Source organism: Camarhynchus parvulus, chromosome 5, assembly GCF_901933205.1.
Source record: "Camarhynchus parvulus chromosome 5, STF_HiC, whole genome shotgun sequence".
Lineage (NCBI taxonomy): Eukaryota > Metazoa > Chordata > Aves > Passeriformes > Thraupidae > Camarhynchus > Camarhynchus parvulus.
The window spans coordinates 28345507-28371999 of record NC_044575.1 but is presented as its reverse complement, the minus strand read 5'-3'; the positions used below and the strand labels follow the sequence as shown (position 1 = coordinate 28371999).

The 26493-nt window shown below is 38.6% G+C and overlaps 1 protein-coding gene across 2 annotated transcripts in view; it reads right to left on the bottom strand.

Annotated features, from left to right (window-relative positions):
- DCAF5 (DDB1 and CUL4 associated factor 5) overlaps nucleotides 1–26493 on the bottom strand; it is a 67584-nt gene that overhangs the window by 9007 nt on the left and 32084 nt on the right. For both annotated transcript variants that reach the window (XM_030949293.1, XM_030949294.1), the window contains exons 6-7: nucleotides 24589–24802; nucleotides 9294–9360 (exon numbers count right to left, since the gene is read on the bottom strand). In XM_030949293.1, the coding sequence (XP_030805153.1) occupies nucleotides 9294–9360; nucleotides 24589–24802 (281 nt within the window). The remainder of the gene's footprint in view (nucleotides 1–9293; nucleotides 9361–24588; nucleotides 24803–26493) is intronic.

Below are 26493 nucleotides of genomic sequence, written 5' to 3'. Positions count from 1 at the left end.
AAAGTCTTATTATATTTGACAATGCGTTTCAGCTTTATTTTGCAGTATTTTAAGGCCTGTGTTGGCTGCAGAATTCCAATTTTATGAGCAATGCCCCTGTGAGGAGCTGCAAGTTTCATGAAAAGCATCCTTCCTGCAAATTAGGACTTAGAGGCTTGCTTTGATTCATTTAAACAAACAATGAAGGTTTTTGACCTAATATGACAAATATGCGAATGAGAACAACACACATAATGAAATCACCAGTGAAACCCAAGGCATGGCACAGACAGTTTGTAAATCTAAAGCAGAGGCAAATAAAAAGGTTGGCTTTTAACAGCAATACTATTTTTCAAATTTATTTTTTAAATCAGCAATTTATTACTGTCACAGTTGACTCTAGTCTGATGAATAGGAAGGACCTGAAATAACACATCTGAGCAGTGGGTTATATCATTCTTTGTCACAAGGCAGTGAATTAGCCAAAGTGGAATGCTTTTGTGCTAGTGGTAAAACTCAAAACAGAAGCCAATTAACTTTTCTGCTTGGTCATTGACTCTTACTAGGTCTATATACCAAAGCAAGAAACAGTCACACAGGTTTTTTTTAATATTCATTGACCCACACAATTAAAACTACAAATTTGCTAGACAGCACAGCTGTGTATTTGAATAAACAAGTGTCCATCAACATGCTATGACTTAACATTTTCAGTGAAAGAAAACAAAACTTTTAAATGCTGGGAAGTAAAAACTGACAATCACTTGAGATGAAAATCAACTTGCTATTCAAACTTAATATGTTTTAAGTACACCTTACAGAAAATTAAAATAATTTCACTAGCTTCTATGTTACTCACAGTCATCTTTACACTAAACAATCTTTATATTCCTCTTGTTGAAAATGTTTGCTATCTTCCTTTGACCCCAACAGGAGCTATTTCAGCTGAAACAGTTGCTGGTTTCAGCCCTGTGATGAACAACTTGTGATCTAAAACAGAGTCAGTGTTCTCCTGTAATTCACACTACTTAAACAAAAACTTGCTTTACCACTGAAGAGTAGCAAAATAGAAGGTTCAAGGAAAGAAAAATGAAAAAGAAAAAACCATTCTCGTAACACCTTCCATTTGTTAGGTTACACAAATGATGAAAACAACTGCAGGTAATGACCTTGTGTACAGCCCCTCTCCTCTTAGAAAGGTTCTATCCCTTTCACTCACTATAACTGCACTCTGAAGAGCTGATTGATGTGTAACATGGAGAACAAACCATGAGAAGGATCTAGAAAAGAGGCGACATCGAAGTCCTAAAAATCCAGAGACAGATGCCTGCCTTTGGACACTTCCATCCCAACCCATTCTATGATTCTATGGTTTTATAATTCTATGAAAGAACTCCAAAGCTTTCTGATTTAATATTGAAGTTCCTTGAACTCCTTTTAAGCAGCTATCAGTAAATTCAGAGAAAGCATAGTAATAGAACATACTTCCCTCCTCTTAAAATGAAGGTGAACTTCCCCACAAGGCTCCTTAAAAAACCTGTCCAGTTACATGAAATTGCCCTAGGAGAGGTACAAATCTTAGTAGTGAGCTTTTACCAATGTTATAAATCAGAAAGTATTGACTCCAGCAATACTCTGATAATCTTTGTGTCAAATACAATAGACTGTCCCAGAACCTCATTTTTGGGCAATCCCTTGCTTGATGCAATTTTAGTCTACCAACTCCTTTGCATTTAAGTGACACCTTTAAGTAAGCTCTTAATGCAAAGTGTTCTACATCCTTATCTTGAAAGCAGCCCCTCTATTTTATAGTAGCCCACCACAGCTATCATAATATTAATGAGGTAGTTTTTCTTGAGAGGCATTCACCAAAACCACTACAATTACTTTAGCATCTGCATGGCAGAAACCGCCTGTGTCCAGACTTGTCTGGAATCCCCCATGTCTTTCAGCAGAGGCTTAGCTGCAGCCATACAACCTTTAGCCTTCTCAGAGTGTGAGTTAAGTTTACTCATCTCTGCTAGCAAAAAAAAAAAAAAAAAAAAGTGCATCTGTATATTAAGTGGAGGCTAGCCATAAACTGCTCTAATTCCTGATGATATCTTCATTTTTTCCATGTAATGAATTCCATTTCCTTTTGCTGTCTCCCCATGAAATGGTATTTTTATTTGTATTGTTTCATCAGAATTGACTTCTGCTATCCTAAAACCACTCAAATTTTTCTTTTGAGGTTCGGGGTTTTTTTAGTGGACGAGGGTGTTATTTTTTTGCTTTTAAATTTAGTAGCATGCATGAGCTCTGCAACTCTTTAAACATGGCAGCTTTTATATTCTTAGCTAGCTCCAACATGTACAGGGAGTGTTCATAGAGAAGTCATTAGCTTACATATCTGTTATTAATAATATATTAAAAAGTAAATCCTAAAGTCTTCAGAGGCTGACTATGCCAGTTTTAGAAGGTTTATAATTTTGTAACCTCTAAGTACAGGAGGGAAGAGATGGATATGTTCTAGCTGATTTTGCAATACTACCCAAAAATTGCCATGCTTTAAGACAGCCCTGAGCAGTGGTTTAGTGTTCTAGCTGTGCTGGTCAATGGGGTTTTTTTGGTCTGCTTTTATTTGATACTCAAAGTGAAATGTCAAGAAAATCACTCTTAATTTATACCCTCCAAATAAGTGTTCCAAAGAAGAGCAATAGAAAATCTCAAAAAGTCCTTTAAATAATATCCTACTATGATATCTGATCAGCTTAAAGACATAACTTATTAAAGGCTAAATCTAATGTGCACATTTTAAAACAGATTTCCTGTACATGTTTGACAGAATACCTTTGCAAAACAAGGCCTCTCTACAGGCTCCTGTACAGAGGAAGGAATAATACAATGTTTTGAAGTAGTTGAGGTCTTCTAAGTTGCCAAAGTGATTTCTTCTTGGTTTGCTTTATAAATTTATGTTTTAAATGTTAGGCTAATGAACTACTTCTTAATTATGTGGTTTTGTAAATACTGATGTGAATGATTTGACATATTGCAAACATGCTGAATGGTACATCCCAATAAGTTTTAAAAACTCTAGTAAACTGTAACAAAGGAGAGTGACAGAATTAAACATCAATCTGACTTCCTCTGCATGAGTTCTACAACAAGAAGCAATGTTTAGAAAAAGCCAGAATAAATTATTTGAAGGCTAAAGAAAAAGTGAAAATGATAGATTACTGAGAAAAGTGTTCTAGTGCAGAAATCCTGTAGGAATGTAGAACAGTCTCCAAATTAATGGGGCCTGCATTGTTCCAAACATTAAAAAAACCTGTCAAAATGCCAGAGAACTTGTTGGGATAAGGAACTATCCTCCACTGGCTCTGTAACAGAGAAGTTAAATGACCTCACTCAGAAGCCTTTTCTATCTAGGACACTGGAAAAGAAATCCCACTGTTTGTTCATATAAGGTAGAAAGACATTCCACAGACTAAAGCATAACTTCATACAAGCCTTGTGAATTACTCAAAGTGCTGAAAACTCCTGAGAAGAACCAGATATTTGCAGCTGCTACCAGTGTGCCATAGCATACCATTCCACTGCAGTACTTGGCACTACAGTAGTAGCTCATTTAAAGTTAATTTAGTTTTCATTAGTAATCCAGGGTACATTTAGACATGGGCCACTACTTTGCATTTGAATCCTATGAGATCATGGTGTGTTAACAAAGAGAGATACCATAGTTTGGAAAGCAAATGCACAGCACAATACAAGCAAATATGCATATCATATAGGGCCTCTGCCTTCAGTGCAGCAGATTATGTTCAGGTGCCTTAAAAGCCTCTCTGGTCACTCACACACCTGTATTTGTTTCATACAATGGATGCAGGTAGATGGCTTTGCTCCTCAGAGGCCCATCTGCAGAGAAGCTAGATTTAACACAAGCACTTTCTCCCTGAGAGCACAGGGTCCTGCAGCATCCCTTCTTCTGGGGTCAGGAATTGACTCCAGCTCTGGCAGCAGCCAGACTTACTGAAGGTTTCTCAGCAGCACAAGCAAAGCTGACTTTGGTCCCATCAAATATGGGGTGAGAACAGGAAGGGGTGGCCAAGATCCTTTCTCCTCCTAGCATGGTAAAAGGAGACATTGAAGTACCAAGTGTCCCCTCATAAGAAAGCAGCTTCAATTCCATTTGCAGACTGCTTCCTTTGACACCTGTAAATATCCCCTCCAGCTTCCAGGTGAGGTGAAAGGATCAGCATGGCCTTGCAGAGCTTAAGTGAAAGCACAGGGAGCAGTCAGCTGATAGCAGCCTCTGCCCCAATGTGCTCTTCCAGGCAATCAACTCCTTTGCCTGGCCTATGCCTAGAACCAGCCCCACAGCGGTCTTGTATCTCTGTGGAGGTTCCAAAAGCCAAAGAGAAAGTAATATTTAAACATGTAAAGACTATGCATAAAATTGTAGTGGTAGTGGCTATTTTTGGATGATATTTTCTCCCTTCTTTTGTTGCTTCTAAATATCTGCCATACACCTTATCTATCCCAACCCTCCCACTATTGTTATCACCAGTATAGCTAAACAACAATATGAAAGCTAAGACAAAATTACTATAGAAATAAACTTTAGCACACCTTCCCATTCTGGTTCCCCCTCCTGGTCTGAGAGACACTGCTTTTTTGCTGTACTTAATGGCATAGGTTGCAACAGGTTTCACAATGTTATTGGAACCATGCAAATTACCACCAACATCTATGCTTTCTGAGTGTAACAGATATAAAGTAAGTGAAATCACCTCACAACCAATAGCTGTCTGCTGGGGGGGTTTTGTTTGCTTTTTTGTGGTTGGGTTTGGCGGGTTTTTTTTGTGAACTGCTTAGCTGTGCATTTCTTTTGCACTGGTGGCTGCAAACATTTTCAATAAAAGAAGAGAAAGGAGCTTTGGTACAATTAGATGGCCAGTTGCTAGGGTCTAGAGCTTCTCCAGCCACTCCCAGTGTTATCTTCAGCTTTCTATTCCTGAATTAGACATTCAACATACTAAGCTGATGAGAGAACACTCCTGGATGCTGAATCTTCTTTCACTTGTCTACAGCGCTACAAAGCACCCAGCCCTGCCTTGTTTTCTGATAGATGCCACTTGGCCAGTACATTCCACAGGCCCGTGGTATTATTACAATCCAAATGCCACAGAAACCAGTCCTAATTCCCCTGAATAGAAAACCTTTTCTACAATCACCCAGCACTTACTTGCTGTGTTAATCTAACAACTGTTCCATAGCACCATTTGGTCAACACTGACTGACCTGAAGAAAGAGAAACTACAGTCCTAAATGTAAAACAGTTTATATCCCAAGACCACACCTCAGAAAAATATTTTTTTTAAAAAACATAAACCTTCTAGAGCGTGCTCCCCACTGGGTCACTTGGTTGGCTTCCCCCTACCCCAACCAAGTGGTATGCATATGCACTCATATATAAAATCTCAAAAATAGCTAAAGACATTAAGAAACCCTTAATATTTTTTATTAATCTTCATTTATCAGCCCAGAACTTTGGCAATTTAAACTACAAGCTGTTTCCAATGAGATAGCCCTGTTCAAGTATTCTGAAAAGAGCTGTCCCTGCATTCTTCAAGCCTGAAGAAGTGCCAGCATTTACAAAGACCAAGGAGGAGGAAAAAAAGGAAGAAAAATTGCCTCAGTTCTGCTGGAAATTTGTGCAATTAGTTTAGTAACTGGACCACAATGACCAGCCCTTTCTTGCTTGCAGTTACAGTCAAAGGCAAAATTAAAAAGAAGTTTTGAAATTCAGTTTGCTGTTCTGATTTAGTAAAGTTTTGCAGAACCAGGTGACAGCTTGCTTACATGAACTGAAGGATCTCCAGCTGTCTTCTCAATCACAAATAATACCATATCCCTCATAGCAGCTTTGAGCAATATTCCAAAAGCAAAGTTGCGTAGATGATTTAGAGTAGTGAGCGAGGAATGTAAATTCCATTTTGAAAACTTTTAGTCTACTAAACCCTGTGTTACTCCACAAGAAATGTCAGGTTCTGTCTTGAACAGGGATTCTTTACCAGCTAAAAGGCCATGTTTAGGTTTAATAATGTCTTAAGTGCTCGTATGTTAATAGGTTTGCTGGACAAGTCATGTAGGACTGATGTCTCTTCTCACTTCCAGCTTGCATTGGAGTCAAGTAAAGGCTGTGGAAACTGAGGACTGCTTTTCTTCTGCCAAACTTAATATATTAACTTTGCTAGAAACTGCCTCTGAAAAAAACTGTGCTCCTTCCACAGATTACTTTAAAGAAGAAACTGGCTAACAAATTCATGAAACATTTGGCAATTACTTCTAAAGCACAGTGGAAAACTGGATAGTACTTGGATGGAGATGAAAGTGGAAAAATGAGCAAACTATTCCATCTATAAGAAACCACAAAAGGTGGTAAAAAAGCAACCAACCTTCTGGCATAGGAAATCCTGGCCTATTCAGAGTAATCTAAGACTACAGAGGGAGACAGTCAGTAAAACTCTTCAACAGAGTGGCTTCCTAAGCAATTTAGGAAATACCTTTTTTCACATACCCCCCCTGCCCCAAAGGGGGCAAAAATCCTGCCTAATTATTGGACCAAACAAAACTGCTTGCAGATTCCATCTGATTATGGGAATGATTTAAAGCAACCTACTGGAAGAACACTTCTAAACTGTGACTATCTGAAAAAAAAAAAAACCAGCAGAATTTGTTCTATTCTCCTGGCAAAACACCAGTACAGGCAACCACATTTCTCCAACTTCAAATATGTTTGTAACTGACTGGTATGTTCCTTTACACCTTTCTTCATCTTTTGTTTACTAATGTTGCTAACCACTGGATAATCAGTACTTGGTGTACCTAAAATACACCAATCTCAGAAAAAATAATCTCAGAACTGTTGTTAAGGATGCAGCTGTTTAAAAAGATAAAAGCTTGAAAAAAACTTCCCTATTTTCAAATAACTGATACAATTTAAAGGAGTTGTATCATAAATATTTATAGCAACACAATGTCTGAGTTCAACCGGAAGGCAGAAATCAGAGAGATATTTTTATTTAAAATACCAACCAACAGTACAGGACATTACATCATCCTGTCTAGTTTGCACACTATTTTAAGTCAAAGACCACATTCCACTCTCTCAGATCACAAACCCAAAGGCACTCTTATTTTAGCTAGAACATAAGAACAAGGAGTTTTCCACTGAAGCAAAAGTTTTCCAAAGTCCCCACATCCCTATGGCAAGACTATTTCTCCAAGAAGGAAGCACAGCAACATCTCTCTCTGGCAATTATTCTGAACAGCAGGATAAGATTCAAGAAAGGGCATTTCATCACATTCAAAAGGGGCATAACCCTTCAAGAAGAGCTGAATGAAGAAAAGCTTCAATAAGCCTATCACAGGTGATCTGGATGCCCAATTAGTTATTTGCCACAGAAGCAGACCTCTGGGTCTAACAAAACCAAGCTTGTGAGTTTTGCTAAAATATTTGAAAACGAGAACTGCTCAAGTTACAAGACATTAAGACATACACATTCCTACTCCTGGATCATCTGATTCGTTAGGCAACCACTGAGGGCAATGGATATTAAGTAATTAATTTTGTAACTGAAATGTTGCAAGTGTACTGACACCCTTCCTGAAGTTACAAGAACCAGAGACAAGAAACCTGACCAAAACAGATATAACATTGTTGTGTGGTAAATCACAAATTAAATTGTAAATTTATTTGATCAGAATGTATCGCCTATTTGTAAAGAGCAACTATTTTTGCAAGCATGTATCTTTTTTACAGAGGGGCATCCTTAACAACTACTGTGAAACAGATTATTTTACTTTATAATTATTTTGCTTACAGGCGCAACAAGTACTAGCTATCATCTTTGTGCAAAAGCCCCTGATAAAAAGTTTGTCACATGCAGATGTCTGGGAAAAAAGTTTTCAAGAGCACCACAGCCATATAAACAGAAAATCTCAAATGCAGATTTTAGAAAGGAAGTCAGGCCAGTATGGTGATACATGCAGAAAATGTAATTCTACAGTCCACACAATAAAACTGACAAATAAATAACTAATGTTAAAACAAAGATTACATACATTAAAAAAGGCAAAAAATCCATAAGTAGTAGTAAATCAGTGTCAAATGTACAAGAAAATCACACAAATACATAGAAAAGCAGGGCAATAGCTCTATAAACTCTATGCCAACATAGAAGGCCAAGCTAATGGTATTTAGCAGGACCATCTTCAGGGCTTGTGGACTGCAACATGAAATGTTGGTTAACTAAGCAAAAACTCCAAAATTAGAATGTCGTTTTCCTCAAAACCCTGCCATTAACCGAAGGCCATTCATCCTCTCAGCTGTGGATTATACAGGTATTATTAACAACCTTTGAAAATGAAACAAAATATTTTCATCTTACCTCTAACATAGCTTGTAATTTTCTCTCACTATTGCTAAAGAGTCTGAGACCACAGGATAGCCATCAATTGTACTTATATCACTGAAATGTACAGTTTAAAGAGCCAAAGCCACTGAAAATGAAAACACTAGTACAGTTTTGAAAGTCTTGACTCTTTCAATTAAAATTTAACACCCTTCTAGAAGTGCAGTGATCTGTTTCAACAGAAAAGAGATGCTGATGTTGCATGGCTTAGAATGTCATATTGCCAGACCCTACACCTCAGCAGACCACATGAAATGAGACGCTGACCAACAGTGGCATTCACAATGGGATTGTTACACTGCCCCCACACTGCTACTCTCCTTTAACATCCGTCTCCTGTACTTCCATACAGAACTGTGCTGCTGCTGTTTGCTTACCATGTCTGACCCAGCATGGGAATGGGTCAGAATTTAGTCAAAAGTGGTCCTTTCCACCAGCTGATAGTGCTCCTCCACTCAGAAAGTAAAAAAGCATAATTCCTCCGCACTGGAAATTATTGGGAATATTTTGGTATAATGGGAATGAGAGGGGAAAAGAGGTCAATGCACTGGAGCTGTAAGGAGCACCTGGTGAACCCAGCACCATTTTATGCTGCAAGCTTTATTATGGGAGGAATAATCATTACATGAGAAGGGAAAAAAATAGAAAATCATTATGAGAAAACATTCGAATGGCATTGACCACTGTTATCCAGACATTGGATCAGGCATTTGTAAACTCTCCCTATCCAGCTTTCCTCAGAGTTGCTCTAGATTCACAGTGTGAGAACAGCAATTATTTTGAAATACCAGTTTAGTATTTGTCAGGCACCTGCCCCCCAACTCTTCCTTCCCCATCTAAAATGACATCAACACTTACCAGCTTCTGGATCTGGAGGAATCCTCCACATATACAAATTGAAGTCATCAGAGCCCGAAAGGATGTACTGTTAAGAATAAAAATAAAAGCAGTTTACAACAAAGTATCACCTGAATGATGCTATTTTACAACTGATCTACTTCCTCCAAACCAAAAATGAGAAAAAATAATAATTTGCATTATTCTTTGCACCTCATTGATCAGTTTACATTTAAATGGGGATGAAGTACCAGCACAAAAATGTTGCCTGCATAAATGGACCAAAATTGAAAAGCATACTTCATATATCTAATATCTCCTGCCCAAAATGTATGTTTCCTAAATAAGGCTATGAATTTTGGTTGGCTTTAATATAAGCATGTCTATGTCTAGATCACACTCTCTATTTTTCAACCTGCAACTCTGCTCTTTTTTTGATGTTGAAGCCTTTCATAGTTTTTCTCATGTCCTGAACTACCAAGGAAAACTCCATCAAACACCTACCTGAGAAGAGAGTTGCCATGTCCATTACACATGAGCATGTCCATTACTGTCCATTAAGCCAGACATGTCTACCAAGACCATCAAAACTCAGTCACTGAGAATAATCTTGAACACCAAACAAAAAACAAAGCTAAACATTCACTGTCAGCAAGTCTCAAGTGGTTTAAAGCCATGGCCCTCCACCCCATTTATCACACTATTTAAATTTTTCCTGGTCATAGGTACTCTGAAGAGATGGAAGGCTGCCCTTTTTCAGCAGTACACAAATGATTAACAATGTCTTTATTGTGCAGAACTTCAGGCAATATGCAATTTAAAGTAGCTTAATATACTACAAGCAGGCACTGGAATGACAGGTGACATTTGACGTGGCAAAAAGTTTACGCCTCTTGGCTCCGAGAGGCCACAAACTCTGCCTTGCCTCCAAATACTTATTCTCCCATAAATGAGAGGGAGTACAGTTTATTTCTCTGCCAAATTAGAGATTAAATGACCATGGAGCCAATGGCAGATTCCAATTCCAGTTATACTGGTGTAGACAGTATAAATAAATCTCTGTTTCTCCACTAATGTTAGATTGCAGTTTAATCAATACAGCCAAGAAGCTGGGGTTTTCATTTTGTTATTAGGTAAGGGGAAAGGAAGAAAAATAAAGAAATGGACCCAGTTTGTCCCTTTTCTAACCTTTGATGAGAGACAAATTCTGTTTTGCTTGGCTCAAATATAACTGGTTTCTGCCTTTCATTTGCCAGGGAAACATAAAATCACCAGGCAAAGTAACACCAAGCAGTGAGGAGACAAGTTCTGGAATAATACAGGACTCAGAAGCAAATAAATACAAAATACACCCTATCACAGAAAAAATGGCTATCAATTTGCACATATTCTGTTTGCAATGCTAATTACATTAGTGCATTGTTTGGATGTTTCCTATCACAAAAATGCAATAACAAACCACTAAAATCCCTTCTCTGGTTTCCTGCTATCATAATCCAACCATTCTTTTTCCCCTCATCTTTAAGAATGCAGGATGTGAGTAAGCACTTATGAATGCAATTCTGCTTGTTTTCTGACAGGTAAGAAGCACTGATCAAACACAAGCTCCTTTAAAAGCTTGTGCACGCTAGTGCAGAATCACTCAAACCCATACTTTCCAAGCCAGAAAGTTATTTCTACAAGCCAACACGTTCAATCACTTAGGCAATTTACCTTCCAAGCTGACCTGACGGTGCCAGGAATATGTGCTTCCCCTTTCATTTGACCGCTCATAAAATGTTAGCCCACAGCAGGCTGAGCTGCTGCGCCAAAACTCCGTGGATTAGGGCTTATATAGGAAACATCACAGCAATTAGAAAGAAAGCACCTCTAATATGTTTTGTTAAAGAAATGCTACATGGAAAAAAAGTCTCATTTGTATAGAATTGTTGCCAATTGCTACTATTTATTACCAAATTGTGTTGTTGAAGCAGCAACTAGTTTGCCAAGGACACATGACTAAAAACAGACTCGTAATTAAAACACTTAGAAAACTCAGTATCTTGAATTTATGACCATATTTTTTCTTCTTTCCCCACATATCATAAACTAACAATGACAGGGCCCCAAAGTGACAGATTTCAGATATCCTACATGAGGTACACAGGACAGAAAAAACATGTTATGTACATGCCAGGAATAGAGTGTCTGTGAGACCCTTCAAACCTGCTTCCAAAATTATTTGCAGAGGAACACTCTGTGTGTCCCGTAAGACTCAATGACCAATTGTGCAAGAAATGTCATTTGTCACTGCTCACAGAAAGCAATATACTTGATGCACTGTCAAGGGTGTAAACAGGAGGACAAGACAAGTGATTGTTCCCCTTATCTGGCATTTTTGAAGCCACACCTGGGGTGTTGTGTCTGGCTTGGGTCCCCCTGTACAAGAGTGATATTAAAAATTGGACAGAAAGTGGACAAGAGGGCTGCTGCATCTGAAGGCCTGTGCACTGCAGGGAAAACCTAAGAGAACTGCTTTTGTTTAGCCAGGAGAAAGGGAAGGGGCAGAGTGGACCTAAGCAGTTTCCCATTCTTCAAAGGAATACCGAGCAGCCTCCTCAGAGGCATGCAGCAGTGGATACTCAGGAATCAACAGTCACAAGTCACAGCAAGGGAAATTCCAGCTGAGCACAAAGGAACAGCAAGTTCAGGAGCATGACAAACACTGCACCTCAGCCCCACAGAGATAGTGGAATCTCTACTCTTGCAAATCCAAAATTTACCTGAACAATCCCCTGAGCAATCAGATCTGACTTTGAAGATGCTCTGCTCTGAGAAGCAGCTAAAGTCAGGTGATATCCAGAGCTCTCTTCTGACTGATTTTTTCAAAGATTGCCAAAATAAAAAGGAAAATAATTGTCTTGGTGGACTAGGCTTGGGCTTTCGGTTACAGGGGAGAGGAAGGAGGAGGGGAGAAGTGAACAGTGTCAGGAAAATGCCCATCCGAAACCTTTACTCTCCATCATGAAAGTACTAATGGCAAGACAGGCCACAGCAACAGGACCTGCAGCTCAGCACGTGGTTTTGCATAAATTAAAGTGATCACAATTTGGGGAACTTAAAGGAAGAAATTGATGAAGCACCTTAAAATGGTTTACAGAATCATAGACGGAATGAGGCTGGAAGGGACCTTTGGAAGTCATCTGGTCCAATCTACCTGCTCAAGCAGAGCCACCTAGGAGCTGACTTCCCAGGACTCACACATCTCAGGATGACAGGCCTCTGAAGTATGGACACACTCTCCTGCCCAGTGAAGGTGCAGCCATGGCAGAGTACCTAACAGCAGGGAAATGCATTCCCCACAGAGGTGAAATCAGCTGGACAAGTGAAGAGGTCACATTGTTTGAGAGCTCTGGTAATGTCACGGGGGGCAGCAGACATGGCCGCATGGAAGCTGTGCATGTGCATATAGAGAAGCAGAGCTACAGCGCAGATGGAAAGAGAGCTCTGGCATGCTTCAACCAGGAGGAGAGGAGAAAACGAGAGAATTAAATCCTCACAAGCTTTTGAGAGATGGTCTACAGAAAAACTAAAGGCAAAGAGGAAAAATAATGCTCCATTTGAGCTGTACACCGTAGCTTGCACTACATGGCAGCTAACCCAGTCCAGTTGTGAATTGAAAAAAGCTGCAGGTGCTGCAGCACCATTCACCCACCAGGACCAAGCATCAGGAGTGGATTTATTTGTGTCGAGGAAACAGTTATTTTCATCAGATTTTCTTGGATGGTTTGTTTACCATCTACAAGGAATCCCTGTATAGAGAAAGGCTACAAGGCAGGAACAGGCAGGGAAGATTAGAGGTGTCAATGTTCTGCGCTCACTTTGAATCAGACAAGCCAAAGGATCCCATAGGATGGTTTTGTTACCTAATGCCAATAAGTATGAGTCTTTAAATTCCATTTATTTTTATTAATTATAGGATCATTTAGCTAGGGAAAAACCTTTAATAAGCTACTACCACCAGTAGGAAAAATGAAGGAACTCCTGAGTTCCTGTTTTAAGATCCAGGACTGTCCACTTCGTTATTTTTTCACAAGTCTTTTAGATTTAGGTTTTTCCTCAAAACAGTTGAGTTTGGTTTGTGATTCAAACCAGACATAAATATTTTGTAAAAGAGTTTGTAATTTAATATGGATGGGCTTCAGTTACTTTAGAGCAAGCCAATCGCCACTGAGGTACAAAGTAACAGGGATAGTAGGGTCTGATCTTCAGTCCACTGAAACACACAGTGAAGAACTAAGTGCCTTGCTTCTTTTTCTCCTGTGTTATACATAGGCATCAGTGGGGTGTAGTGATTGCAACCCCGGATGTACACAGGTGGTAACAAGGATGTATCTTTTAATTTGTTTGAAATGTTTTTGTTTATGGAAGTGTTCTAGATTAAACCCTTGTTTTCACTTCTGTAGAATTTTACTTTGGTCTGTTTCAGCAGTATTACATGGCTTGCTTTAACCTCTGTGCTTGAAGGCTTTGCTTATGTGGTGGCTATCTTTCATTCAACTGCATGTTTACAGACATATCTCCCAGAACTTCTTTTTCTCAAATGTTTTTGAAAACAAAATGGTTTTGAGAGGTGGGTTGTTTGTTTTTGCTCTCCTAAATTTTTTTTCTTCCTCTAAGTCTAGCAGCAGGGATGTCTTGTATATTTGTATCAAGAAAATAGAAGTCCTAAAGTAATTTAAAAAAAAAGGCCTTTCCTTTACAATTCTTCTACCTGTCTATGACACTAATGTACTCTGGAGTGAATTAAGAGAAAGCAAGTAAGAATGAATTAAACATCTGCAATGCAATTATGTCCAGCCACAAAACAAGCTCAGCTCGGGATCAGAGCTGAAAAACTACTTATGGCTTTAATCTTGACACAAAACAGCCATTAGTAAATGTCAAAAGCATTAACTGATAAAGTCATGTACACAAGTTTGATGTTGTAAGCAATGTGCTGTGAGTAGTGAACTTTTAATATAAAATTAAATTTTATTTTGATGGTTAGGTCTGCCAATAATCACCAGAAATTGATCATATTCCACAAAATATCCAAGTATATCTGCCAGTACACTAGTAGCCAGCATTGTTTTCTGCTCTTTTTCCCTGTAAGGATACCTTTGGGGTACATGTTTTCCTGCTGTTCTCATAACATAGGATTGAATTCCCAAATACATTTGTCTTTTCCTGTAAGACTAGGTGATATGGGTCTGAAAAGCAGAAAGCAGCTTTTCTGGTCAAGACTAAGAGATTGCCAGAAGAACCTCATGACTGCAGCCATTGCAAGAACAATGTGCCAAATGAAGTTTCAAGGGCTGACACCCAAGCTGCCAAAGTCACAAACTGCATGACATTTGGAGAACAATCCTCAATTCCAATTAGTACTCTCTGCACAAGACAGTCAGAACCTAAGGCCTGTAGAGAGCACAGCTGGACTGATGTTACTAGGGCATTTACAGGACCACTTGTGAAAAGTTCTCTTTGATATATTCATTACTAATTTAACAATAAACCAATAGTTCACTGCACTAGTTCACAGTTGTAGAATAAGGATTAAGAAAACTAAGTCAGTTCCCTATTACTAGAAAAATAAATAATTGCTATTAAGTTCACCAAACTCTAGTTAATAAGGCTCAAATCCTGAGAGAATGGAATAGACTTCTTAAAATGAAGGAACAGAAAGGAAATAAAAGAAGGGCTTGAGGAAGGGTAGATGAAAGAATGTCATCCTGCATATGGTTAGGCTCCACTTTAATTGTGAACAAGGATTTTTGGTCCTGAGGGGATAGATTCCTAGCAGAGTATCTTCTATTCAGTCACTTTAAGACCAAAAGCCCAGATAATCAAATCACAGAGGCAAGCCAGGGGGAGGCAAAAAGTGCATTCACAGAGACAACTAAATAGCTCAGACATCAAGCACTGTCCTCCTTCCACCCTCCCCCATAAAGACAAACTCAAGCTGAACATAGCCTCAAGAACCACTGCAGTGCTGAATTAGGAATCAAACCTGACCCTGCATGAGGAGCTCAGATGTCTGGGAAAAACAGACCAATATTAAACCCACCTGTTTCATTGTCTGCCTTTTTGCTGCTGTATCTGACCAGGACTTCAGAAATCAACATTTACAATATTCATGCAACCACAAGATTAGACAGAAAAAACACTTGCTGTTAATACTGGAATTTTTTTGGAAGGACAGAGTCAGCTTCTATGCCTAGCTCTTAGCAACTATGACAGGAAAAGGCTTCCAGATGACTATGAGCTGCTGATTCAGAAGTTTGCCTTAGAAGGAAGAAAACTCTCAGGCATGGTTAGAGTCTGCTCCTGGGAGAAAACACCAATTCAGTCTGGGTTTCAAGTACACATAAAATGCTTAAAATGAAGCACCATCAGGAATCTGAAATAATTACATTGGACTAGCACTCCCCACTCATTCCACTGTAACTTCTCATTTTTTCTCTCCCTAAGGAAATTACAGCAGTTGATATAAATAAATGAAGATCTAATCTGCTTCTGTAGTCTAGTAACAGTAGCATTAGCATTGCATTTTGCAGAGTACTACCACTCTAGGGAATTTATTTTTTGTTCATAGCACTGCCAGTTTGAAAGCTTTCAAAATCCCACAAGCTACATTTCCTCAGTGCTACTAAACATGGCTTATTTCAATAAAATGTTATCTAAATTGCACCTTATTTTAGTCTCCAGTATCCACATTTTCTGCTTCCATAAAATGTCCTATTAGTTATGACCTATATCAGAGAGATTTTTGAGCTTTTAGCCCTAGATAAAGGACTAACAGACATGAATAACTTTTTCAAAAGTATCAGCAAGTCTCTTGAACAGCCCTACTAATGTAGGGGAGAACAAGAAGAATATAGGAGCCTGTCTTAAATACACAAATCAAAAAGCACCATCACCATATAATTATATATATATTATATATATGCATGCACAAACAACAGATAAAGGCACAAAATTATAACCATTTTAAAAGCAAGTACTGCTAAGTTACTAGCAGGAAAATGCTTGTCAGATTTGAATTTCATGCTGCTGTTTACAGCTTTGAAAGAGACTAAACTTCTTAAATCTCAATTCCCACTCACTTGGGCATGTCTGCCCTTTCTTCAGAGGGGCCAATGAAACTTGGTGTAGAAAAGATAAGAGCAGACAGAATTTTTCTCAGGGTTTTAGCGAGCTGTCCCTTGGCTTCCTCAAGCAGTGCAAAACCCACATGCTCCAAGACAAGCACAGAGGCATCCATATTTGAAACATTTAGGCTGGTGCTTTGTATATGTCCTTTAAGAGACAGGATGTACAGACCCTTTATTTTACCTGTAACATAATTAATTGGTGGGGTGTAGACTTCTGGTTCTTTTCCTATGATAACAGATAAAGAATCTGGTTTGAGCCAGTCTGCTAGGCTCAAGTCTTAATTCCTCGAGACTCACACATCACTTCTGTGGTGGAATATGCACTGATAAGCATTGAGGAAAACACAGTTTGACATGAAGCATCACTGAAGTCTGAAAAACATTGTTTGTCCAAAATAGACTGGAATTCACAGCAATCAGCTGTGGAAAAGGAATCCATTTACATGAAGAATATAAAAACTATATTTATCCAAGGAGGAAAGAGTGTATTTATCCAAGGAGGAAAGGTTTCCTAAGTAAACAGGGCTTATGCCATTTTGTTCTTTGTGACAGGTCTCTGTCTCCAAGAACTTCTAAGCCTAACAGCCAATTTCAAATTTAATAAAGAAGCTGAAGATTCTGAATTAGGGCAGCTGTCACACAGATGGGAGAGAGATACCCTGTAAGTAGGCACTGAAAACAAAGTAGTACCATAGATACATCCTACTAACTAAACACCAGGAAAACCAAAAGGGTTGAACCCAACAAAATCCCAGGGTGAATATGACAATCTGCTTCTCATGGAGCTATTTCAAGGGGGATAAGCAAGCTATAAACAAAAAGAAGCAAATCATAAGAAAGCTGCCCTCATAGACACATGTGTATATCTGTGTGTAATTTGTATGTGTGTATATATAAATATATGTGTATAAAAACTACAGCCATGAACACCAGTCTTGTTATATATTACATTTTGTATGAGAGGTATTTGACAGAACACAAACAAATTTTTTTTAGAGCTGATTCTAGACCTTTTGTGGTGTCAAGACTGCTCTACACATCTTATGAAAAAAGCTTCCCCTACTATTTTTCCATTTTAAAAAATGACTGATAATTTACAATTTGATCATAATTTCATGTTGTCTGCATTTTCTGCAGGCAGAAAACCCACAGATTTACTTTCAATTCATTTTTATTGTTAGAATATCTACTAACCAGATAGGAAACAAGGTAGGGACACAACTATGGAGGAGGAAAAGACATTTTCCTATTCCAAAAGAATCAAGAAACAAACAAGCAAGGAAACAACAAGGCAAAACAATTAAGTTCAACAATTAAGTCAGTTAGTCAAGTACTTCAATTTCTTTGCAATTCCTGATCTGTCAGGCTGTTACCTTTATGTTGGTGAATCTAGGTGTTGATGAATCTAGGTTTTTAGTATAGAATTCCCACTGAATACAGCTTGACAGACTGCTGTAATCATTACTGGCTGACTTCCCCAGCAGGTCTGTTCCCACCCACATGTCTTCTGCTAACACTGGAACCCCTAACAGCAGTGGTCTGATTCAGTAGCTACAGCAGTAAAACCTCACACAAATTGTCATGAGTCATTCAATACAGTATTGGCATTTCTGTATTTCAGCCAGATCCTGTAGGGTCAGATGGGTGCCAGCACAGCCCAAGGGAAGTACAGGATGTCCCCTGAAGGGCACACTGCCTTGTTGGTACTTCAAACTGCAGCCCCAGCCAGAGTGGCTGCCTCCTTGTAGCAGCTCTCATTGTCACCAACTAGAGATCCTTCTCTCCACAGCAGTTAACCAGGAGATGGCAAAATAATGAGCAGTCACCTGTGCAAGCCACTAACCTCTTATTCCCTTCTTTCAAAGAAAAAACCTAAAGTAAGAGGAGACAAAACTGTGAAAGTTCTCTCTGAGATGTGTTTTGAAGAACTTACAGCTAAGAAAATAATTTGCCTACAAAGTATCTACACACACAACCTTTTATCTTCTACTTGATAATAAATTCTGGGGCAGAAATTAGTTTGGCTTTTTTTTCAATACTTAGCAAATTCAAAGAAGGCTCACAAAACTGAAAACAGACATCTTTTTTCATACCAGCCAGGACAGCCTGTACTCTTTACCCTGTACTCCTTGAGACTGTTTTTCAAGAGGCTGAAACTGGCAAAAAAAGAGCTTAAAAGTTTTCTATCTCAGCCTGAGAATCAAACAGGTGAGTCCAAAAGGCTTTTTAACAACAGAAGCTTTGTTCCTCAGTAAGAAGCATGCCTATCTCACGAACTGGAGAAAGTAAAGCTGTGAGACACAGCAGACTGGAGAAATACAAATTGCTTCTAATACATAAATTTCAAAGCCAAAAATTTATATTCTCACTCCCTAAATCCCTACTCTTACAAGCAGCCAACTCTGTGTGGGACAGTTTCAAATGCTTACAGAAGCATCACTGAGAATAATCCAACAACATTTTTACAGCTGCCTTTTTGTAATGCAGAAAGGCCATAACAGGAATTTTATTAATGAATAAAAGGAACTTAAAAATCCTTACTGAGGATTTCCATGGCAGAGAAAACACTTTTATTACATTACAAAGAAATCAACAAATTTATCTGAGCATATGAGAGGTGCTACGAACTACAGATCTCCCATGATGTACTATGAGGAACACAAAGACTGCAAAATTCAAAGTATCCTGAGTCTGTGTTCCACTCCACCAGAATTTAATTTCAGTATGGGTTCTTTTGGGCTTATGTATTGCTGTGCAGATGTCTAAAATCCTCCCCCAAGGGCTTATAGGAACTCAGAAAAGGGCAACAGTAAATGGGGCTTGGCAGGATGCACCAGGAATGGGGGAAGAGGCAATCAGAACAAGAATGGTTAAAGAAAACTCATAGCTCCTGCTGTTGAGACCTTGACTCCAAAGAGGCATTTTCAGTATGACCCTCCCAATGTCAGTTACCAAAAATAATGGGAGATAATGAAGAAGCAATTCCACTGCTAGATAAATCTCATGCATGGACTTTATATGTGTGTATTATGCATATAGATAGAATTTAAACTGCTATTTAGGTAAAGCAAAACCCAAAACACAGTGTCATCAGTAATTCTTGGAAGAAACAAAATTTAAGACAGAGTAAGACATCGATTTTCTTTTTATCCAAGTACAGCAACATATTTGCACACTGAATGCTTTTCATATACTGAGAAATGCTGACTGCAATAAGCTGCTATTCATTAAGAAGTCTTCCATGCACAGGAAATTTAAAATGTATTCTCTAAAAGAATAATTCCCTTTCTTCTTGCTAGTTCTCAAACGTAGACATTGATAAGCATTACTTCCTGTGATAAATGACCTTCAAATTAGATGACACAAAGAACACCACAGAAGAAAAGTTCTCTTTCTTTACAAAGGCAATATACAACCATACAAGACCCCCAGCACCTATACAGCTAACCTTGTTTTTGGAAGAGTTACATCAATGTAATAATTCTGTCCTGCAAAAAACTGGCTTGTCCCTAACCAGGGCTACTCAGAACACAAATTTCAACATAATGAGGGCTGTAACTTTATAGGGAGTTGGAGCAGCCTTGCAGTACCGTGAGCAGCGCATTCCTGAAACTCTCCTTTACCAGTGTAATGTCAACAGAAAAGGCTGAGTGGTGATGTAATGTCTGAGGGCATGCCAGAGTCAAGACACTTTTTGTTTGATTCACAGGGTACAAGTTATTTCTCCCCACCCCCGCCTTTTTAAAACAGGCAATATGCAGTTGATTTTACAACCATAAGCCTTATAGAGCCTCACATTATCTACACAGGGAGAAACAGGAATGAACCGATAGCATTCATCATTGTGACACAGGCAACAATTCTTGAGCAAGAAAACCTTTTGGACTATTTTAGTTTGGAAAGTGGTTGTGTTTTGTGGTTTCTTTCTGGGCCTTTTTTTTGCTGTTGCCCATCACTACAGCCCCTGAGGCTCCTACACTTAAATACACGTTTGGTTTGGTACCTAAAGTCCTGCAATACTTCCTGTATCCGCAGATATAAGAAGATATTTTCTATACCAGTCTAGCAACTAAAAATCCTCAGTATTTAATCAACATTTCACAAATTCTAATGCTGATAAGAAGAAAAAAAACTCACCCAGCACTGTGACATGACTAGACAGTCTCGCACATTTAATATTTATATATAATCAAACACCTGAGCATACTAAAGTCAGTGGGACTTGGGTGCATAAATAAACTGTTTTTAAAATTATGGGCCTGGATGCCCAGAAGAATGGATAAATTATGTTCTCACACAAATCTCTGTAGCCAACAAAGGCAATGGGAAGCTGAGTGTCATGCTTGCTCCATCCAGCCTACCTTACCCTTTCTCTCATTCACAGCTGTATGACTCAAGGGAGCTCCTGGATAATGCAAATGCCACACCATTTTGAACCTGTTTATCAATCAACATCAGAGATCTTCCTCAAAAAGTAGAAAAATAAAATTGGTGTCATGCAAATAGGTTATTACACCAATGACAAGGATGAAAGAAAAAATTCTGAGAGGAGCACATGAAAGCAAGTTTAAATGGGTGCAAATAAAATATCAGCTAAACAATGCCTCAAGCTTTGATAGTTGCAAGAAACAAGAAAAGCATGACTGTGGCATTTTTAAGAAAAATGCTTGTGTGTCTATATATATATGTACACACATATATATTGACTTGCTCATTGACTTTGAAATCAGGCTCACAAGGACTAGGACAATAATGCTTTTGGAGGCAAACAATAGTTTGCAAGGCCACAAAGAGAAACAAAGCTCTTTATCCTCTAAGATCTCCATCACTTAGCTTGTGCTGCAACCCACAATACCTGCAACAACTCAAAATCACACAAGGATTTCAGAATGTATTCTTAAAAAAGAAGAAAACAAAAACATTGTAGTTGACAAGGGAGTCTTGGATTTGGTACCTTAAAGCATTAATGATATACTTTTTCATTCTTTGCTGAGGTTTCAATCTACTTGCATCTCAGATGCTCCAGTAAAAGGAGGTGGTATATAGATCACTGCACACCTGCTGGTAGCAGGCTTCCCTCTAGAGTGACATATCAGGAGCTCTGGCTCCAAGTTCTTTTGAGTGCCTATCATGATCTGTGAGCAGTGAAAAAAACAATACTGAGAAAAATATTAGAAAGCCTAACCCCCATCAACGGACAAACCAATCAAACTGTTCCACAACTAGTAGTCTGTGTTTTGTTTCTGCAAAGAAATGTCATCAATTTAACATACATACCTCATCAAAGTAAGAACAACACTTCTGGTCATTTTGGGAACTTAAGCATTTGGCTTCTTAAGATATAAGGACAATCTCCAAAAGAACTCTTAAGTTGTGTGCTTGCAGCTCAGAATCTGCTAATTTCTGCCATACCAGAATGCAGTCCATTATGGAACAGGGTGTTATTTACCTTTACAGTAGATTTTCACCACTGTATTAATTTCCAAAGGCAACCCAAAACTATGGGGTTTTAAACTCTGGTGGCCATGATTTACAAGAAAACTTCCTGTGAGCAAACCATTTGCTATGTATAAACTTCAGAGAAAGCAAAGGCTACAATTCGGTGAGGAGCTGAGTGTCACAGAGCTGAAAGGCCATCTGTCCATCTCCCTTCTATCTATCTTCTTCTGATCCCTACATCACATCCAAATGCTTGTCAGAGCTCTCTGAGTGTCAGTACAAGTCATTAACCCAGGAAAATAAGTAAATGCTGCTGCCAAGTTAGGAAGCAGTATCAGTGAAAGGTCTTGCATTACCTCTGCTGGACAAGAGAGGCCTCCCCCTTTCAGCAGTTCACTTTTTTCCCAATGCAATTGCATTCTAAACAGTGATGAGTTAAGGATAATCCTTTCTTATCAGAGTTAAAATATAGTATAGAAATGCAACTTTATGAGATTAAGTACCTGTGCAGACAACACATAACAGTTTTTGAACACAGGAGACTCCATTTTTAATTTACTGTGCTCTGTAAGGTAAAACCTACCTATTTAAGAAAGCTTAAAAGAGAAAAAAATATCAAGTTGGCAGTTTAATAAAGATGAAAAGAAGAATCGAAGACAGAGAAAATCAGAGGTTCAATGTGAAAAAACCACTAAAGGAGCCTTCCTACCACAAGTGCCACTCACAATTGGAAAGCAACTTTCTTACCCACAAGTCCCTTCAAATGAGCCTTAGCCCACACAAAATTTTGATCCTATGAGGAAATACAAGCAAGGTATTCTGTGAAGCTTACTTTGCATGGATCTCAAATGTAAGACATTCTTTATAAAGGCTAAGAACAGCAATATTGAAAGGGAGAGGCAACTGGAGCCAGATTAAATTGGATACAGAATTATTTGTTCTTTTGATGAATTCTGATTTGCGGGGGTGAAGACTTGTATACATTATGCTAAAGCATACTCATTGTATAGAAGGGCGAAACTCAAAAAAAAAGTTATTTTTTTATTCACCTTATCTATATTACAGTAGATTCCAACTCTAACCTTCTTTTCTAGATATACCTGCAACTGCAATTGGGTTCCCTGTAGAAGGCAGTCCCTATAAGGGCTGTCCCTAGTGTTGACACTCTTAGCCACTGAATTTGAACATTACTGGACAGTTTCAGACATAGAGTTGGAGCATGTGTTGGCATTTTCTGAATTCATTATCATTTTTCCTTCCAGTTAGAAGATGGGTATGAGCTTGTGTCTAAATGTCAAATTCCACATCTCTCTAACATTCCATAGAAAAGTTCATCTTCTCTATTAGCTTCGTACAGTTTTATGAGAGACTATAATAGTCTTTTGCTGATTTCCAACTCATTACCAGCATTACCTGCTGCTATTTATCTGAACAGAAGGTCTGTCCAGCCACAAGTATATAAAGTTTTTTTTTTTAAATGCAGGCTCCTGAAGTATCAAATCAGCCTCATACAGAACAGACATACTCCTCCCTCTTAAAATAACTCCATACCCATAAGAAAATGCCTTAGAAAGCAGAGCAACATATACTAAGACTTTTCTCTACATCTTTAATAAAAAATTAGAAGCCAACTTATGTGTCAGAGTGTACACATAATTTAAGCTCTACACTGAGTTCCAGAGGAGAAAAGTGTGTTATCTTTAGGCTGACTAAATAATGGACCACAAATTGTCAGTGGTTTTCTTCCTAACCAACACATGTTTTCCCATGCTTTATAGTAAGCCACTCGATTGTTTTAAATGAATTTCATTATCACATTTTCACACTCTTGTCAAAAAATATTCAGAACTAAGGAACGCTGCTCAAGTTCAGTGACATGAATGTATTTCCTACTTGCAATCTGAAAGAAGCTCAACTCTGCCTCCTGCAGCAGCAGCAATAGAATTAGTGATCAGGTTCTGACTGCAGGAATTTTGCTGATGACAGTTAAGAAATTTTCAGATCATAGTTTGATACCATCATAGCTTGAAAATACATCTTTTGTCCTTAAACGGTGCTTGTGGTTATTAAATACAGCTGTCCAAAGACAATATCTGGCTCTAGAATCATATGAACTTCTTTTAGCCAACTTATGTGTGACCTATTTCCTTGTGGTCAGTAGTAGGGACAGAGCCCTGTCTCAGTGAAGTAACAGACTATCCCTTTCTAACCACCTGCCATCACCACTTACAGATCAGTGACCTACAAAGACCTATCCTACCTGATCTAGTAGTCGAGTATTAAAAGAGAAACATTATAATTTGAAATAAGAAGTAATAACTCTATAAATACACAATACTTATATTTTGTGGGATTGCCTCTACATCACTCTATAATGAAATTGAACTGCAAGGAAGATGCTTCCTTATCATATGAGGAAGATAATGTTGTATTAATTGGACTTAAAAAGACAGCAAATATTTTCTTCTGCATGTAATCTTCCAAGTAAGTATTAGATCACATCAAACAACAGGTAAAACTTCTCAGGTGTTTTGGTATATGTTTTCCCTCTTTCAGAGCCCACATTGCAAAACAGTTCTGAATAAGCCTGTACGTGCCCTGCTTCCTGTGTTATCTGCTGAATCAGAAAGAAGCCACCCTCACAACGGCATTCAAAACAGTCATGGAAACTCTGGAGACTCAGGGCAGCATTGCTTGTTTATTACCTGATCACGATCACCTGCAAAGCAGCAGCTCTTCATGGTGCAGGAGTTGAAGTAGCCCTGGTTGTCGAACTGGAAGACGGGGAGGCGGCAGTGGATGTCGTAGAGCACGGGGGGCAGGCGCCGCCGCAGCGCCAGCAGCTGCGTGCCGTTGCTGTTGAACCGGACGCTCATGGCGCTCTGAAGGGAAAGGTTCCCACCATAGCGGAGCAGGGAACTGGGAAAAGACAGGTGGGACTAAGTGAGATGGGCTGCACATACCAACTCAACTACTTAGAGACACAACTCTCTTTAATCGTACTGAGGCTTTCCAAACAAACAAGCCCAGGAAATTATAATCTTATTTAGTTTCTGCATTCAATTCCTGAAAAATCTTAATATGAAACCTGAATGACAAGCTATCAAAATGCTATGTTTGTAAAGTCTTCAGAAGAGAGAAGTTAAAGACTCTGAGTAGTTTTGTTAATAAAAAATACATTAGCAAAGTCGGACAGAGCACTTAGCCTTAAAAAGGCCGTTCTTTACTTTTGTTAGCTGGTTCTTCAACCAAGCAGTCTTTTACCCTTGCTCTGGCACCAGATGGCATTTTCTCCAAATGTAGACAGGCTGGCCATTCTCTCTCTTCTGCTTCTATTTATATCTCTACAGGGCATCAGAGGATGTTTAAACTCTACAATCAGTTCCAGATGTCTTAAATAAAAGGACATCTTACTAACATGTTATTGCAAGAAATGCTAAAATAAGTTACTTAGGTAATCTTGAACTAGCTTCATCTAAAAATACTGCCAAGTAGGCAAGACAATTATGTTATCACATGACATTATTACCTAAAACTCATGTGGCAGGATTAGCTGGTTTCCTTGTCCCGTATAAGGCTATATATTCAGTATTTGTATCCATTCTTATTGACATACACAAAACAAAACCAAAGGTTCACAAGTTTCCAGACTCTCTTTAAAAAAGTAACAGATATGGAATTTGTTCCATAAAGCAACCTAAAGTTAATCAAAGCACACCTTAAATGCAACTTCTACAGATTTTCTGTTCTTTTCAAGGACTTCAGTCAATCTGTGTACATGAAATGATTGTGTATATGGAAAGCGAGACAAAGATGGAAGACATTTTATCTCTTTTTTGTTCAGTGGTCACTGAAACCTTCCTAAACAGGGCTAGAGCTCAATTCTTTGTTAACACTTCTGTTTTGAGCAATAACCATCAAATCTTGTTGAGAGCTGTGACTGTTATGCCCTTTCTGGACCAGAAAAAGCATGCCAGCTCAGAATTTGTAAATTCTAGAGGGAAGCTTATTCATAGATTTTAATGCATAACACCTTCTGATAAAGGCCTTTGCCCCAACAACTGTGAGGAATGAGTCACTCCACACGGATGGGAAGCCACATTCCATGCAGGTCAAAACATGCATCATTGCCTGAGATACCATGAAGTTAAAAAACCATTGCTCCTAAGCCAGAGTTAAACAAAACCAACACAAAATATAAGACTCTGCATAATGAATGCCCTAGAAATATGCTCCTCTCTTCCACACACACTCTTTGTGCACTGAGCAGTCAAAGCCAGGGTGCCACAAAGGCACCAGAAGTCACATTTTCAAAGCCAAGTAACTAGTAAGTTCTTAAGGCTGGGCACCAAAACTTCAAACACTTCTCTCAGCATGAACAGTGCTGGTGTCTCTTGTTCTCCTCCTCCAAGGCAAAGTTGCCAAGCTTTTATTAATCATCTTCAAGGTATTTAATTAAAACACGAGAGAATTTAATACTAGAAACCGTAAGCTTAGAGACAAGGATTTAGGATCCCTCTTGTCAGCCCTTGTTTCTGTTAATTGAGATCAATAAAGTACTCGCCTCAAAATACTCAGTCAGGCATTAAAAATCAAAACAAAACAAGATA